This window comes from Labeo rohita, chromosome 14, assembly GCF_022985175.1.
Source record: "Labeo rohita strain BAU-BD-2019 chromosome 14, IGBB_LRoh.1.0, whole genome shotgun sequence".
NCBI lineage: Eukaryota > Metazoa > Chordata > Actinopteri > Cypriniformes > Cyprinidae > Labeo > Labeo rohita.
This window is the reverse complement of record NC_066882.1, coordinates 31,403,268-31,422,348: the sequence shown is the minus strand read 5'-3', so window position 1 is coordinate 31,422,348 and position 19,081 is coordinate 31,403,268. Positions and strand designations below refer to the sequence as shown.

The 19,081-nt window shown below is 40.2% G+C and overlaps 1 protein-coding gene and 1 long non-coding RNA gene across 2 annotated transcripts in view; one reads left to right on the top strand and one right to left on the bottom strand.

Annotated features, from left to right (window-relative positions):
• LOC127176486 (uncharacterized) overlaps positions 1-12,386 on the bottom strand; it is a 44,095-nt gene extending 31,709 nt beyond the window's left edge. The window contains exons 1-2 of the long non-coding RNA XR_007829105.1: positions 12,260-12,386; positions 5,839-5,921 (exon numbers count right to left, since the gene is read on the bottom strand). This is a non-coding gene — a long non-coding RNA (uncharacterized LOC127176486). The remainder of the gene's footprint in view (positions 1-5,838; positions 5,922-12,259) is intronic.
• fgf16 (fibroblast growth factor 16) lies at positions 9,155-16,398 on the top strand. Its single transcript, XM_051128186.1, has 3 exons — positions 9,155-9,706; positions 12,346-12,449; positions 14,851-16,398. Exons 1-3 carry the CDS (start codon positions 9,445-9,447, stop codon positions 15,094-15,096), a joined length of 612 nt encoding a protein of 203 aa, XP_050984143.1. The 5' UTR covers positions 9,155-9,444; the 3' UTR covers positions 15,097-16,398.
• The last annotated feature ends 2,683 nt before the right edge of the window (positions 16,399-19,081 follow it).

Sequence of the window (19,081 nt, the reverse complement as noted above, 5' to 3'; positions counted from 1 at the left end):
ACAGCGTTCAAAGTATGTCTGCATGCGAAAGAATTTAAGCAAAACATTTTGAACACATTTGAAATTATATAATAGACCTCAAGCTGAAAATGAAGACAAAATATGTTGTGACATCTTGTGGTTTTGAAACATTAGTGGTTCATGTTCATAGTCAATGTGATGAACTACACCTGTGGTTACCCTGCCATGCTCAGATTTTTATGTGGAAGCATGGGATTCATAAAGCACTGATTCCAGACATTTTTTAAACAAATCCCCCACTAATATCCTGCCTCATAAAAACAAAGAAATCTTTTGCAATTACAAGATTTTTTTCTTCTTATTTAACACAACGGAGTATGAGTATTCCGTTCTCTCTTGCATCTGTTAGCAAAAACTACCAGCACAATGTTAACAATGTTAAGACCACCTCCTTTCTGCTCACCATCTGACATCCCGACACCTGCTGCAATGATCCGTGGCATCCGTTACATAAGGAGCAACCTTTAATATCCACCACCTGCCTTTAAAAGCGTGAAACCTTCTCATCTACATAGCGATGTATTAACACTTCATTTTAATACCTCTCAATTAGAAAAAGTACAAAACAGGAAAATGTTCAGACTTACATAAGAGCCACACTTGTAAAATCTCATAACACGGAACAACGGTATGCCACGGCAAACTATGCCATTTTTGATGCTGAGTGTTATCGTAATGCATCGGTACAGCACTACAGTTGGGAAAGTTTTGTTCTTGTTGAATATTGTTACTGTATAACCCTACCTAACCATCAGGCAAAAAGACATTCATGTGAATGTGTCACATTTCATAGGCTATATCCAGACTGCTGGCTAATCAAATCAGATCTTTTAAGCAGACTATCCACACTATTTAACCAGACATAACCAACTTATTTGCGTGGTTTAACGCAGCTGTACACACATTTTTGATGCAGAAAAATGAAGATGCATCATCTCAGGCTCTAAATAACCACCCTGTTGAGTTGCGGTGCAGAACTCCTCTGACGCACAAGAAAATTCAGTGATATAAATTGTGATGTTCCGCAACACTGTGTAGTTCGAACATTGTATGAGTACTGTATGAATCACCTGTTTTAATGTTATCATTTTGTGTCGCATTAAAGATGAAGTCCACTTTCAAAACAAGGATTCACATATAATGTACTCACCCCTTGTCAACCAAGATGTTCAAGTCTTTCTTTCTTCAGTCATAAAGAAATTATGTTTTTTTTAGTAAAAAATTTCAGCATATCTCTCCTTATAATGGACTGATATGGTGCCCCGATTTTTAACTTCCAAAATGCAGTTTAAATACGGCTTCAGACGATCCCAAATGTGGTTGTAAACGATCCCAGCCGAGGAAGAAGGGTCTTATCTAGCGAAACGATCGGTTATTTCCATAAAAAATGAATACAATTTCTATACTTTTTAATGCCAAACGCTCGTCTTGTCTTACTCTGCCTGGACTGTTTTTTTCCGGTTCACGACAGTTAGAATATGTCAAAAAACTCCCATCTCATGTTCTCCCTCAACCTCAAAATCATCCTATATCGCTGTTTTACCTTTTTGTTGAGGGTGTTTGATCTTCTTTGCATGTTCACTTTGCAAAGACTGGGTCGGTACTTCTGCAGCGATGTAGGATGATTTTGTAATTTTTTTTTTTTTTGACATACCCTAACTGTCTTACACAGAGTTCAACGAGAGCAAGGCAAGATGAGTGTTTGAGAATAAAAAGTTTTTTAAATTGTATTTTTTTTTTAATGAAAATAACTGATCGTTTCACTAGATAAGACCCTTCTTCCTTGGGTGGGATTGTTTACAACCGCATTTGGGATTGTTTGAAGCCGCATTTAAACTGCATTTTGGAAGTTCAAAATCGGGGAACCATATCAGTCCATTATATGGAGAAAAATGCTGAAATGTTTTCCTCAAAAAACAATTACTTTACAACTGAAGAAAGAAAGACATGAACATCTTGAAAGACAAGGGGGTGAGTACATTATATGTGAATCTTTGTTTTGGAAGTGGACTACTGCTTTAAGAATGACATTAAATACATTTTAAAATCCAAGTTGAGCAGACAGGGCATCCAGACTGAGATGAATCAGTAAAAATCCATTTGGAGTTGCATTTCAAACCACCTCCATACACTCTTAAAATAAAGGTACTTGAAAAGGTTCTTCACAGCGATGCCATAGAAGAACCATTTTTGGTTCCACAAAGAACCATTCAGTCAAAAGTTCTTTAAAGAACCATCTCTTTCTTACCTTTTTATAATCTGAAGAACCTTTTTTCACCACAAAGAACCTTTTGTGAAACAGAAAGTTTCTTCAGATGTTCTTTATGGAACCATTTAAACAAAAACAAAACAAAACAAAACAAAACAAAAAAACGTTCTTCTATGGCATCATGAAGCACCTTTATTTTTAAGAGTGTATGTGGTTTACATCAGATTTGAAAATATCAGATTTGTTTTTCTGGATAATATCTGGATAGGCAAAAAAATCGGATTTTTGCTCACAGTCTGAACAAGACATTACACACACTTGTAGTGTTCAACAGTCAACCAGGAAGCTGTGAATATCTTATTTTACTTCTATCATACTTTATCGTACTTAACGATTTGTGCTTTTTTAGCTAGATAGAAGAACGATCTGTCATTCATAAACAGTACTTCAGCACTCACTAGAGGCCACCACAATACTTTCAACAAAAATTCAAACTCTAACATGATTTTTACATTTTCAGGAGAATATACGACTGGTTCAGGGCTGTGTTTTCCAAAAGCATTATGCTTTTTGTCTCTCACACAGCCTTGGCCTCTGATGCTGTTGCTAAGGGGGTTTGACTTTTTTAGCATGTTGATACATGGTTAAGGGCATTGTAGGCACTTGCTATCCCCAGTTTGAAGTCTGATTGCTTAGGAAAGAAACAAAAGAATTAGAATGATGAGAATTAGCATTAGGGATGCTTGCCATAGCAAGAAACACTAATAAACTTTTATATCAAGTGATTGTACTCACAAAAGAGAAATGTGCATTCGATATCTCCTCAGATAAGGAGCCAACATCTCGTTGAGGCATCTACTTGGATCAACAAGAGATGAAGAAACAGCTGCCCAAGTCAGGTTGTAGGCAGTGGTTAAAAATGCTGAAAGAGAAGTCATCCAAGCAGAGGCAGGAGGCCGCAGATTGACCTTGGCTCTGTGTCAGTATTGTGGAACTTTAAAATCTCTAAAAATAAAAGGCAACATGAAAAAACAGACTTACATCACCCTGAATCACACTGAACACTCAAGTGGAATTAACTAATGCGTCTCTATTTGTCAAACATTGACAGTTCATGTTTTTTGGGCAGCTTGGGAATTTGATTTATTTTTGTACAAGTCCTGAGATAATTTGCACCCTCTAGTGTTTGAGAGTCAAGTGTCAGGCAGGTTGAGCCCATACAAGGTAGACTGAGTGCTCAGAACAGATGGTATTACCCTACAGATGGGATTTCACTATGTCAGGATTACTTTGATTGAAGACAATCACTCACAAAAACTGCATTTTATATGAATGCTATAGCGACATGCGAAATGCACAGAGAAGTACACGGCTTTGCAGCATAATCTAGTTCACATTACAATAAAAAAATAAATGCTGGTTCAAAAAGTGGATTTATTTGTTTATTTTAAATGTCTCAGATTATTATATTGTTTCAAACAGGTATATATGAAGTATTTCCTGGGCAGTTTCAGTCACTTTATACGTACATAAAACCTTTTTTTTTGCACCAAAAAGGTGCCAAATATTCCTGATTATGTCGATGAATATTGTTATAAAGATCATTATTATCAGGCCTACATGGAATCTGTGCTAATGTACTACCTATCAACTTTTGCTTGTAACTGGAATATTTTGTCATCCAGCTTAAAAAATTCTGTCAGAATGTCATTCTGTATCTTTTGTTTGCATTTGTGTTTACATAAAAAAAGTCAAAAGTAGTCCTTGTGTTAAATGGTAGTTTTCTAAGAACAGAACCAAAAATCTGTTGATCAAATGCAGCTCTCAAATCAAATGTATCCCATCAGATCTGGTGTCAGTGGTGTTTGGTCACTAGAAATACAAGATACAGAGTGTTTGATTTCATTAAATGTTCAATTTGCAACACATTTGATTTAGAGGGCAAGATTTTCAGCAACTAGTGACTAGTGAGTTCAGCCCAAAATGAGAATTTTGTCATCATTTACTCCACCTCATGTCATTCCAAATCCAACACGATGATTATATTCAAAAACCATATGAACTGAGCAGTTTAATCCGAGTCTTCAAAAGAGACATGATCGCTTACAGATTGAATTTAGGCTTTTATTAACATTAAACATTAATCAGTGCACATACATAGAAAACATGAAATATGATAAACGAAAGGTGCTTGCTTGATACGTAAGAACAAATGAGGTTCTTACATGTAATGTGCTCTATATATGCGCAACTTTTATCTTGTTTTTTGTTGTTTTGGTGAATTGAACTTTCAATGGAGGGACAGAAATCTCTCAATTTCATTTCTAAAATCTTCATTGGCTTTTCAAAGATGACTGAAAGTCTAATGGGTTTGGAACGACATGAGAGTGAGTAAATGATGACAATTTTCACTTCGCAAGTTTAGTCTCACCAAGTTTGAAGATTCTTGAAAAATTCTCCTTTTGTGTTCCTCACAAAAAGTGGTAGCATATAGGTTTGGAATCACGTGAGACTAAACACAGGCTCTGTCTGGGCCTAGTACTGATTAGTGTAAAACATACGGATTGTTTGATGGGGTTTGATGTGATATTTGACAGTTTTAAAACAGAAATGCATTCGGATTGATGCAAGACCCTGAACAGATAGAGAGAGAGAGCAAGAGAGAGAGAGAGAGAAACAGAGGGAGTGACCAGCTGGATTACCATGTAAATAGTTGTGAAGATAGGTAGAGTCTGGATGTGTGCCAGGACTCTACAAAGGGCTCCTAACATCTGTTTGACGGCACATTTCTGCTCTGTGTTTGAGCAAGAAAAACACTCTTGCTTGGAATGAGTCGATTGCACATGATCATGCATAGAGACGGTCGCAGCAAAAAAATAAGCAGCTCTGGAGTTACACAGTCACACGCAGGCCGCATTATTTTAAAGGACACGTTTGGCGTTTCCAGGAACGCTGTGGAGGAAAACTTTGAAGGCGATCCAGCCGATTGTTTCTCGCAGCTGTCAATTTATCTGTTTTAGCAGTCATTCCATGAATATCAAACATTCCGTGATGCGAGGTGTTCGTACGCCATGGAAAATGCAGACCTTACAATTCATCTGCCCCGTAACTAGCTGACTGAAACACACTGTGATTGTGAAGTCATCAGTTTGAGAGTCTGATGATCACTTAAATCTGCCAATCAAAGGAAAATCACTTCACCGTCTGGTTCACTGGAAGTTAATTCACCTACATTTGTCTTGACATCAAAGGAAATGTGGTAAACCGCAAGTTAGGAACAGAAAAATGAACATGCAAACCCAAATTGCATAGTGGCCAAAGCATATAAAAAGCTCAAGCGGATAAAGGAGCACTGGTGGTAACAGTGGTCGAGGGGCAGCAATATGGGGGTGGTGATTTTTTTTTCTTCCCAGCCCTGTACCTGGAGCATATGAAACTAATTTGTATAACAAATGTTGGTTTTAGACGGCATTCCTCACCCACTGATGGTTCCTCAAGGCCTGGAGAGCCCCATTCGTTAGAGCTTAAGGCAAAGCAAACAAATTAATTAACACTATCTTTACCAGGGATGGCCAAGCCAAGCAAACGCTGAAACACAACACCATTACCTAAATTCGCATGCATCTGTCCATGTCTTCTCTCAGCTCCGGCTCTACGTGCCTCTCGCCCTTGACTGAAGTTTGAGGACCACCTGCATGAAAGAAGAGACCCAGCCTGTTATGTCTCAGTGATGGAAAAAAATAACACAGAATCCAGCTCTGCAAACAGCTCGCTGCACGGATCATTTTTCTGCGCCGCACTGGACACGAGAGTAAAATAAGAACAGATGATATCATACGCGGGAACAGAGGTGCTTTCGCTTTGTCTGATTTCAGCGCTATACGAAGAGCCCGATGTGGCGTCACGATCCGGACCAAAACCCTAACCAGATCTTCTAACAACCAGAGCAAGACCTGCTTAAACCCAAACTCCTGACCAAACCCTTAGTTAGTTTTTTTTTTTTTTTTTTTTTTTTTTTTAAACCTGTTGGACTGATCTTCTGGATCATTCCCGACAGATCTTGGACACTTCTAAAAGGTGTTGAAAAGACAAGCTAGTGATTTATATCTAACATTTATATCTAAAAGATTAACACAAGCTGGTGTTTTTATTAACAAGAGCATCACGGTGCAAACTTTCAGAGTGATAGCAAGCATCTGTTGAACTGAAATGATCTGAAATCCCAAATAAACAGGTAAGAGCCCAATTCATGGCCCAGATTTGATTAACTTGTGAGATTTTATTCTCCGTGAAGAGCGAGAGAGGCGCTGGAGCATGAGGCACGATCTTGAGGTCATTATCTTCACTATATGTCCCCGGAGCATATGGGAACATTTTCTACACTCACTCATAAATCAGCCATGTCAACTATAAAATATCGCTGACCAGCAACAGATGTCCTTATAGATTCTTTAAAAAAAGAAAAAGAACTCATCCAATTTTCACTAAATTCAAAATTTTACAGCTAGCAGAGAGAATGCAACCTGCTGAGTTCTCGCAAGCGGTTCCTGTGCAAATGACTGGAATAGGTGTGCATGTGAATGCTCAAAGCATGAGGCGGCACTACACAGACCACCTTCGGTTATCACGCACTCTGGACCGGAGATCAACTATGGCTCTCTCACAGGGTTCATTCACTAGTATGGTGATGGGGTTCTTTTACTGTGTGTGAGACTGGCACCACATCTGAGAACCACTTTTTGATGAGCTAATACTTGAACTTCAAAAGGCAATCTCTATTACACTTTCACTCAGGATACCTGAGGGAAAAGAATGTTTTGATTCAGTTGGCAACTGAATAAGGAATCTGGGCTCCATACAAATAATGCACGTGCATCACATGATTTTGACTGGCTGATGAACATTCTACGGCAATAAGTTTACCTATTGTGAAGGAAAAACCGAGCTACATATAAGAAAACCACTGACATTTAACTATTCAGACATTAAACACAAGCACATATCTTTATGAGTGTGTTGGACACATCAGAGATGTGTTTTATAGATGCGACGCAGCCCTTGATTTGTGAGGTGCACATGGTTTGCCGGTCGCCTCTGGCAGCACTCAGCATGCATCATTTCCTACAGAGGAGCCCATATGAAGTTTGTGGTCATCTGGTGTATTTCTCATTCCTATTTCATGTGACGCATACATTGCACATTTTATGAAATTCCGTCTGCCATGCATTCCCTGTACCGCTCAGCTTTAATAAAATACATCATCAACCTTTTGTATTTCTTTGCTCCTTTAATTTCTGCAGTAGATATCCAACAGCTGGTCTGGAGAGGAGGAGGAAACACCTGCTTACACAGGGGAGGTGGAGAAAGGAAAACTATGAAAACCTCAGACTGAGGCTGTGTCTCAGTAGCTACAGAGCTGCCTACCTAGACAGCATCTTTGGGCATCACAACTTCAAAATCCAGTGAAGCGCCTAATTAGACAGCGATTTTGAATGTGTGTGCTGTTTTTGGATGACCTCCAAAATTCAGCAGACTCAGAACATCCTTCTAAAGCACACAAATGTGATGCCTAAAAAATTAGATTTAGGTGTTCATGCAGCTATACTGACAAATCTAAATCTATGATTTACCCAAAAAATGCTGCAAATGCCTATGATGCCATCTAAATGATCAAGATGATCAAAACTTTGCTGAAAAACTTGCACACAATCTACTGCATGCCGTCTGTTGCCTGATTTATAGTTTAGACTTTTTAGCAAGTAAAAAGCCTTTTAGTTCAATGATCAAGACTTGGAGGAACATTTATTTTTTAATCTCAATCCTCACTGTATTGCATCGCATTGCATTACATGTAAAATATATCATATAACTAAACATTTAAATATCTAAAATTAGACAATATTGGGAGATATAAATGGATAACAGATATTAACTCTGTTTTATGTAATTACAGTAGTCTGCTATATTGTTATACAGATTTCATTTATCAAAATTTACATTACAAAATATCTTTTGGCCATATAAATATCAGCAACGCCTCTGAATAAAACTTTCCTCATTGATCCATATTCTCACATATGAGCCACAAATGTATCAAATATGATTAAAAGACATTTTATATCTATTTTTATCTGTAAGGTTCAATAACATGTTCCATTATTAAAAAAAAAAAAGATTTTTTATCATCATTTCTTATCAGTCTTTACAGCGTAATTTTTGGATCAAATGCTGCTAACTCAAAAAAAAAGTGCCTAAAGTTGTGCAATAAGGCTTAATTATGTGGTAACACTTTACAATACTGTCATTTGTTAACATTATGTATTAACTAACATGAACAATGAACAGTACATTTATTACACTATTAGTCTTCGGTAATGTTAGTTAATAAATATACAGTCATGTATTGTTCATGTTAGTTCACAGTGCATTAACTAATGTTAAACACACCTTGTGATTTTAATAATACATAAGTAATTGCTGAAATTAACATTAAATAAGATTTATAAATGCTGTAGAAGTGTGAACCTAATTGTAAAGGGTTACCAATTATGTTAAAAAGATAGGCAGTTAACCAGGTTTTGAATGTTATGAAGCCCCAAACTGTTGCAAGCACCTGCCATTCCCCAAATCTCACAATCTCACTGTTGCAGGTTATTGCACGCACTTGTGATACGCAAAATGATGTCTAGGTGCGCCGTTCACCAAGTTACAAGTTGCTGCAAATGCCCGTGATACCCACAAGAAATGCAGTCTAGGGAGGCAGGCAGCTCATTAGAGTTTGAGACGCAGCCTGAAACTCCTCTAGTGACTCGCAGCGGTGTGCGGTGAGAGAGACCGATCCTCGCGATTACAGCAATAAAACACAGACACGCGCGCGCACACACACACACAGTCAGGAGAAGTTTACGCACTGCGTGGCTTTGGTATTTTGTCAGCGACCGCCGCTTGAGTGCCGTTTTACGCACACGCAGACTTCAGACGCACTTGTGCTCCGAGCGACACACAGAACGATCCGCCACAGACAGCAGCATCAGTTGTGAAAGTTGGAGCAGAAGCTCTCCGTTGACATGCTGAAGGTGAAGCAGCAGGGATGTCATCCAGGCGTGGCTCGGGGAGGATATGGATGTCTATATAAATGACTCGTTCAGTCTGATCACGGATGAAAAGAGCGTCTCTCTCCTCTCCGCTCTCTAAACACCCGAAGTTTGCTCGTCATGGCAGAGGTGGCTGGATTTCTCGGGAGCATCGATCTGGATTTGCAGGCTTTTCCAGCATTAGGGAATGTGCCTCTGACGGATGGTTTGAATGAGAGATTGGGTCTGATTGAGGGCAGACTGCAGCGCGGGTCGCTCACGGATTTTGGCCACCTGAAGGGCATCCTGCGCAGGAGACAGCTCTACTGCCGCACCGGCTTCCAGCTGGAGATATTTCCCAACGGGACGGTGCACGGAACCAGGCAGGACCACAGCAGATTCGGTGAGAGCTCTATCCTCCCTTTCATTCATTCGTCATTCCAGCCGTCCGTCAGTCAGCGGTTTTGGGCATCACCTGGACCGTTGTGCGAAACTGCTGCCTTTTCCATTTCAAATAGGTGTTTTTTAGGGAAACTCTTTTGGGCGTTATGCCAGACAAACCGTCTTCAGATATTTGTGAACTGCACTGTGCTCGCTCGAGCTACATAAACATACTTTAAAACGTGTTTACAATGGGGCATATTAACGTGTTCATAAAAATTACACAGTTGGGAAATTTAAATATAACACAAAAACTCAAGGTCAGGACACTTCAGCGTGTTTACTGCACAAAAACCCATGCTGACCTGAACATTGCATAGACCTGCATTGCTTTTGTATACAACTAGTAATAAATACTAACTTACCTAAAACTTTACATTTTTACAAAAACCTCCCATAAGGAGGTTTGGGACGATTTTGTCAGGTTTAGCTCACTTCTAGATAAAAAAACTGCTCCCTAAATGTATATGGCTATGAAGAGACACAGTATATACACAAATATGTAAAATGCACCTGTTTATGGTGTTCAAAACGCAGACTGAATAAATGCACCATCAGCCCATCAATCAGTTTGCTCTGAGTCAGTGTGAATGCATGTGGCACGCTGGTTAAATCTGTTCACTTGAAAAACTCCAGGGAAGTCCATAATATGAAAACAACTGCTTCTTCACTACAAAGTAAAAAAAAAAAAAAAAAAAAGCCCAAACATTTTAAAATGTTCAAATTGCCAGATCAAGTTGTCATGAGCTCTCTTTTGTTTTGCAATTGCATGCACAAGACATAACTTGTATGCATAACTTGGGCAGAATTCAGGGGTGTAGATCTCAGCTTAGATTTCAAGTCAAGCAGATCTGCATTTAGGGGGTACAAGAAGCAGGAGCCTTCCTTCAAAATTTTCATTACGCTTTGGGGGTCGTGCCTCCCGTCTCTTGTTGAGTCCCAAGTATTTGGACAGTTAAGCCACACTTTTTGCATTTCATAATAAAATAACCATGTACACTAAAGAACTACAGCACAATAACCCTTTTGGCACAAGATGTAAAATGTTTGTTAGATTTGAAATAAAACAGATAAAGTACTGAAAATACAATAGTTCTAGTTTGGAAGCTCAAAATCACAGCATAATGACTTAAAAAGTTCCAGGAGCGTTTGAGACACTTGCTTCGATACTTTGTTTAATGTGATAACATTCAGACATTTTTAGGAGTGATTTAGGCGTCCAGGTACTTTTTGGTACCACTGTATATCAATCCACCTATTAGGCAAGAGCAGCATATCTCTCCGTCTTACACTGGAATTGCCCTCGGCGAACTCCAGCGCAGGGTCAAGGGACGCAGGTGCTTCTCTGCAGTGGAAAACAAGCTCACAGCATGAGGCTGTTTTTCTCTGAAAACATGTTCAAAGGACCCCAGCCGACGCAGCCACAGACACTACTAATTACAGCGCTAATAAATCAGTCAAGGAGTGCTTGGTATTACAATGATAAACAAATGATAGCAGAGCCCAGACATGAGAATTTTTTGCATTGCTCTGATCCGTAATCATTGTGCAGGTGCAGCCCTCGCTCAGAAAACAGGAATAGCTCTAAATTAAAGCATGACCACTGTGGAATCCAGCGGTAATGCTTGTTTTTAGGCCGAGACAAGCTGCTTTACTGGATTGGGTGGTCCGCGGTCATGTTTCTGGCATCCTTCTGGCAAATGCGAGCCGTTTGTCGGTAATGTTGCAAGCTGGCAGTGTCTTTGATTAAACGCATATGAAATGTGCTTCTGCTTAACCCAGCTTCAGAGAGTTTTCTGTGTCGTCGTTTGGCATCCAAATCACAACATACTCGGTCCAGGTGGTGGTAAAAGGCCACAAAGGTGTACTTTCTGCTTTAGTCTTTAATCAAGAGCGTGTGAACAGCTGGTTTCGGCCAAGATCGGGCTCGTACCCTGAAAATTGACACGAGTGCGCCGCGATGCAGATACCTCGACACAATATTGATTCGTATATGTATCGAAAGGCGTTTCAAAAGAGAGTGCAAGTGTAGCAACAAGAGGCTTAACCAAACATTTCAGAGATTTTTGACTTTTGTGTTAGTAACAAAACGCCCTGTCCGTTTAGGTTATTTATATACTGTGGCACATTACTTGTAAGGGCTAATACTAAATTATCAACGCATACATCTTGCATAGAACAAAGACAACAGAATACAGGTATGATGGCTACTGCCAGAGTCTTTCATGTTAAGAAATGCACTGTTTAAGCAACAGTCATTCCTGGTGGGAAACAACAAAAACATAAACCAGCCAAAGGTGGAAGCGTAGCTGCTAGTCTGGTGTGATTTGGTGGGGTTTTGGGTGCTTGTCACCTTGTCAGACTGAAAGAAGTTAGCCAACTGGCTAAACACCAGCTTGGACAGACTGGAATACCAACTAGATCCGATCAAAGTATAGCTACAACCAGTGAACCACCTTAGGCTGGTTTAAGTTGTTTCTTTCAGCTGGGAAGGGGCTAAGATAAAACATCTTACTTGACTATGCGGCATTGTTGATGTGCAGCTGCGCTGCAGTTGTAAAGGTGTCTGGTCATTGTCTGACGAGTGCTGTTGTGTGGCAGGTATTCTGGAGTTTATCAGTCTGGCCGTCGGGCTGGTGAGCATACGAGGCGTGGACGCTGGTCTTTATCTGGGGATGAATGAGAAAGGTGAACTCTATGGGTCGGTAAGTCAAACCCCTGTAGTGCTCACACACACTCCAAATAACATCCACCAACAGAAGGTTCTGCTCTATGAAGTGTTCCAATAGGAATGCAGTCTGAGCTGGAATGAGGAGCAAACGACAACCCACCCACCAGCTCGTAGTCTGTTCCCCATATGATGTAGATGTTCAAAAAAACACTTAACCAGACAAAACAAGCAGTGTTTCCACTGCTGCAAGCCCTGACCTCTGATCAGCGCAGCCCGTGTGGCTCACCTTGTTTTTGTCTTCGTAACTTTCCACATGAGCACAACCTCTGAGACAGAGCGTTCAATCTCGGAGAAGAAAAACTGCCTCTTCATTTCGCTCCATACTTAAAATATTTACATATTTTCCAGGGACACATGAAGCGTGTAACGTATACACACCCACATATCGTGGATATACGAGCTGAGTGCTCTCGCTTTCTCGCATATCTGTGTGCTGCGTGAGGACCGCGCTTTTCTCCGCTGGAGTGCTAATTGTAACGCAGACCAGGAGATAAAAGCATGTGGCGGGATTTGACTTTTTGCATGCTAGCCCAGAGAACCATATATAGGAAAATGCGCCTGGCCTCCCCCTCTGCAGACTTTGCCATGCTTGCCGGAGAAACAAGCTATCAGATTTCCACAGACAATAAGCGGGGGCCCCAGTAAGTTTCTGTGGATCCTGAGTTAAAACAAACCTATTTAAAGCAAGAAGAGATGACTTCACGTGCAATGCGATAACATCCCATTAAATCAGACTGCAAACGCAGGTCGGCACTGCGAATGACCTGAAGACTCTGGCTTGGGTCCGCTGCGCAGTGGTTAACTGGTGGTTAACATTAATACTTTACGTAAATCTCGTGCATGGAGCAGTATTTAGTCCAAACAGCACACTACCTTACTGAAAGGGCACAGAAACCATCAGTAATTTTGCAGCTGCTGGGAAGGTATTCCAGTTGTTTTAAGTGAATCTGTTTTAGTTGATAGCTTTTATTCCCCTATCTTATTCTGTTTGCTTGGCCAACTGTTTAAGCGATTTAACAGAACTTTAAAAGTTGACTTTATCTTAAACACTAATTTTAAATGTATCATCTTGACACCAAGTCTTGAACCTGGCCCACTGCATGACTGTTCTTTGGCAGGAAACATGATGTAGCCCCAGTGTCTTCTATTGTTCTCAGCAGTGTAGTCAGCCAGCGAATGTTCACCTGCTTAACCCGAAGTCATCGCTCATGAAGGTCTGTCAGTGGTGTAGTAGTAGCAGCCCACACAGACTCTCTCAAGCTGCCGTGTTTGTGTGAGAGAGCTTGTTGCATCATGGGGGAAGCGGACAAAAAGGTTAACAGTTTTGAAGAATGATTTTGGGTGTAAACTGCAAAGCTTGCCCGTAATGACTTTCCCTTCTCTGGTGCAGCGAGCACCTGCTGTCTGGCCTCAAGATAGTTTCCACTCCACACATTTCGCGATGGTGACAAGGGTAAACTGTGCACTGTGAGAAAGAAACAGTACCACGTCTTCACACCCTCATGCTTTCCAGCCCATCTGGAGGTCTGGAAATGGGAGGCGCATGTTAGTTCTTAAACATGTGGTCAAATGCACTTAAACTGGACTACTGATGGGCAAAGCATAGGTTACTAGCAAGATTTTTTGGTTAGGTCATTTCAGGGTAAGGGCAGTTTCCCATTTTTACACAAATCAGGGGTGTCCAATCCTGTTCCTGGAGGATTACTGTCCCGCAGAATTAAACACACTTAATCCAGCTCATCAAAGTCTCGTACTAGACATACTAGAAACTTCCAGGCAAGTGTGTTGAGGCAGGTTGGAGCTAAATTCTGCAGGACACCTTTAAACATATTTAATCTAGACTTTAACTGTTTGTTTAGATCAGGTGAGCCAAATCTTGCTCCTGGAGGGCCACCTTCTTGCAGAGTTTAACTTAAACTTGCGCCAACACACCTGTCTGGAAGTTTCTAGTAATCCTGAAGACCTTCATTAGTTGGTTCAAGTGTGTTTAATTGGGGTTGAAGCTAAACTCTGTAGGCAGGTGGCCCTCTAGGAGCAGGACTAGACACCCCTGGTGTTAGCTTATTTATCATGCTAGGACAGTGGTTTACAATCCTGGTCCTTGGGACCCACTGCTCTGCACATTTGTGTGTTTCCCTTATTAATCACACCTGATTCAAATCATCAGCTCATTAGGAGAGAGATCCATGTACTGAACTGAGATAAGGGAAACATACGAAATGTGCAGAGCAGAATGTCCCCAGGACCAGGATTGAAAACCACAGGACACAAGATCTTTCCAATAACTCTACTATAACTGACCATTATAATGTAGTGCACATAACGTCTCCAGATAACCAAAACAATGTTTTTTTCTCTTTCTGGCTGCCTTGCAGAAGAAGCTGACAGCAGAGTGTGTTTTCCGTGAGCAATTCGAGGAGAACTGGTACAACACATATGCATCCACGCTTTACAAGCATGCGGACACTGGAAGATACTATTACGTGGCTCTGAACAAGGACGGCTCGCCTCGAGAAGGCGGCAGGACTAAAAAGCATCAGAAGTTGACACACTTCCTGCCCAGACCTGTCGAGATAGAGAAGATACCCCAAGCTTACAGAGACTTGTTCCAACATAGGTGACCAAAGCATCCGTCAGAGTTGCTGTGTTGGAGAGGTGCAGTAGAGGTGCTGGATGGGAAAGACGGACGCTGAAGAACATTAAGAAACACAAGACCCTACTTCTCTCGCCTCACAGCTGTTTATATTTGGGTTCTGGTCCAAAATGAGGAGGCCCTCTCCAATGGTGATTGAGATAAACAGTACGTGTGTGTCCTGGATGGCTCCGTTTCCTCTCCTTAATGGGTTTTAAACCACAGAGAAGAGGGAACATTCCTGCATCCAAAGCTGGTGCCAAAAGATGTCTTGAGGAAAAGGTGTTGACTTCAGGGCCTCATGACGCGTGTCATGCAATCACCCTTTCTGCAGACACGTTTTGTAAAGCGGACCACATTTTGGGCATGTTCTCACTGGAAAAAAAAAAAAAAAAAAGGGTCTAAAGCTAAATTTATTGAGTAACTTTTCACCTGAGCATAGGAAGTAAAACTGCCTTTGACCGTTGAGATAAAACTCAACATGCCCAGTCTGGTGACCCTGGGGCCAAACTTGTGTTGAAAGGTCATGATGCGGCACTTACCAAGAAGATGGACATGGGGGTGTTCCCCGACGTTCCTGTAGGACAAATGCAAAGCAAGAGCTTTTCAAATTAAATATACCTTTAAGGGCACTTAAAAGGAGAAAGATGCTTTGAAGAACAATGACCAGCTTCTACTGAAACAGTACCAATTTTGAATGGGAAAAAGTACTAATTGCGAATTGCTGAAAAAGTAACAAGTCTTTATAATATAATATAATAATGGAAACAAGCACCCTTTTTCTAGAAGGGCTCACACAGATGATCTTCTGTAGTTCAGGTTCAGGAGAGTTCAAACCATACAAATCTGGTAGAAAAAGCAAAACAGCGGTAGCAAAGTGATGAGTAGATAAATCACTTTTAAAGCAAGCGGGGGAAACGCACGGTGCTTGCTGAAGGGTTCGGTAGAGGCTTTGGTCATTTGACTAAGAGTGACTTATAATGTTCAGGTTGTCAGGAACATTATTAAAATGTAAGTGAAAGACGTGTAAATATGGACAAACCTATTTAAAAGATGTACAATATATTTATTTTCTACATATAAAGAATAATTATAAATCTATATATAAATATATTTATTTATTTCAAAGGCTCTATTTTGTAATGAACTTGAAGTTATTGGAACTGTAGATTCTACTGAAATTATACAGAAGGGCTAAACCATTTGACCTGAATGACTGACAATAAAATTGTCCTGCTATTGTTTATTGTTGGTGACCATATTTGCAAGGATTCTCTGTACCAATTAAAATCTGAGAAACACTGAGCTGATTGAGTTTGACTGCACACACAAATGTTAAGGTACTGTCATGGGTTGAACAACACAGAATGCTGTGAGAGCACTAGTTATTTAAGTCAGCCTGATATAGCAAACTTTTATCTATAAACTACTGTACTTGCAAGTAAAACAGGGTATTCAATGAAAATCTAGTGTGGGACTTGTTCGGAGGCAGAGCAATGTTATTGCGATTTGACGACTGATTACAAAAACAAACATTTTTGTCTTTGGAATAGTCGGGTCAAAGAACAAATTCTGACTTTCTGACTAAAAAGGAGAGCACATTTGACACCCTCTTTCAGAAAATCTTCATGCAAGGGGTCAATCAATCTATGAAATGTTTATCTAGCACAGCGTAAATTCCAGAACATCACAGCAGCATTCACAGAATAATCCAGCTCTCCAGAGATGTGGATGTTAGCTGATGATGTAAAAAGACAGCTCTTGGCTCGGGGAACCTGTGGGAAAGTTCTCCCTAAGCAGTCTGCAGAGGCATAAATCAACGCCCCACAGAAAGCGAAACAATACGAGAGAGCGCGTTGTGCTGGTGGGCGTCAAACCTGTTGAAAAGTCTGCAGCGCAGCAACATTAATTACCTATATAACAGTGATAACATACGTAGAACTATTATTAATGAGCATTTCTGTGAATCCGATGCATTGTAAATCACAGCAACGCAAAACTCCCTTGGCGATTGAATGAGGATTTGGACCGGCACTGATGTTGCCCTGAATGGACTCTATAGGGTTTCAGTCAACTTACATCATCAGAAACGAACAGAACAATCCAGATTCACAAACATTCACAACCCCACCCACCATCGATGCCTGACAACATGCTTGGCTCGTCTGCGCTTGGATGATCAATAGTTAGCACTGCAGCCAGGACGCTCGAAGGCTTTCAGATAAGCAGCGTATAGTGCATGTTCATGTGAACGGAAGCAGGTTTTAACGTCGGAGGATAGATGGGGCAACAGCTGCCTGGTGCTGCAAAGCTAGCTGAGTGGTAATCTGGGCATACCAGGGATGGGATCAACATTTCAACATCTGCAATAGTTGTAATGTTTCTCTTTTGGCAGCTTTCTGCAAGCTGTGAATGCAAGCTCCCCTCGGGAGGGAGACGTGGGCTTGAGGGGGCGAATGGAAAAGAGGGGGAGAAAAACCCTGGCAGCTAAAGAAATGAAAATAATAGCAAGCAGTAGAAAAGACACAGCAGATGAAAGACCGAAGGGGAAGAATGGGGTGTACGGGAGGAGATAGAGTCTCAGGGTGTGAACGCTAAGAGCCGTCTAGAGAAAATGCATCTGAAATTTGGCATTGCCGTCATGGATCTCACATACAGTCTCACTCATTTACATTTACTGAAAATAATTAGTGATTGTTTGAGTAATCACTAGTTCTCAAACACCAGAACTTCCCAGGCTTAAATCGGGGGCACAAGTTCTCTTGTCTTCTGGTGACCTCATCTGACTGTCAACTGCACTGCTGCATCATGGGAAGGGAGTGGCACTTTTTAAACATGCATAAGAAAAAACTAGTGGATGTATCGGTCCTAAAAATGAGCAAGTAAAACCACTGTCTAAAGTTCAAGAATGCAGCAAATAGTTACATACTGTATGTGTGTTCATTTTTAAGTTTAAATTATAAGTAATAAGTAGCATGGATAGAAGTCATAAGTAGCATTAGAAGCAATAGCCAACAATGTGTTGTTTTTATGCCAACAATGTGTTGTTTCAACAATGTGTATTATTTTTCTTTTAGGCCAAAAATCATTAGGATTTTAAGTAAAGATCATGTTCCATGAAGATACTTTGTAAATTTCTTACCGTAAATTTATCAAAACTTTAGATTAGAGAACTTGATTTGGACAACTTTAAAGGCGATTTTCTAATTTTTTATTGTTATTATTATTATTTATTTATTTATTCATTTTGCACCCTCAGATTCCAGATTTTCAAATAGTTGTATCTCAGCCAAATATTCCAATACTAACAAACCATACATCAATGGAAAGCTTATATGTTCAGCTTTCAGATGATGTATCATAGATCTATAGATCTATAAATCTCCAAAAATTGACCCTTATGGATGGTTTGTGTTTCAGGGTCACATATACGCCTTCTGACCCGTAAGTATATTAAATGAGTTCCCATACAGCATTGAAACTTGAAGCATCACCCAAGAACTCAATTTAAGAACCCGTGACAGTTGCGACTATAAGCAACGCATCTCACAGAACCATCCGAGAGCAAAATGGAATTCTTTGACAATTCTCAAAATTGACAAATCGGAATACAAATGTTTAAATATTTAGCTTTTGTTCACTGGATACATTTGCAATTGCAAAGAGCAATTTCTTCTTGACAAAACATCTGAAAACTAAGCACAAATAGAATAATTTAGACTGAACCTTTAAAAAAAAAAATCATGGAAATTAGGAAATGGATTTGCACATACCATAACATTTGCCCAAAAGGAAACAAAGCAAGCAAGACCTGCATGTAACTCATCCTTTTGGTCACTTTATTTAAATGTGATATTAAATACTAAGTAGCAGATCATATTAATGGCAGAAGTTGTTGGTGTATATGCTAACATTAGAACATTTTCAGGAGGGGAAAAAGTTCCTCTACATTTCTGAATGACACCCTGTGGATA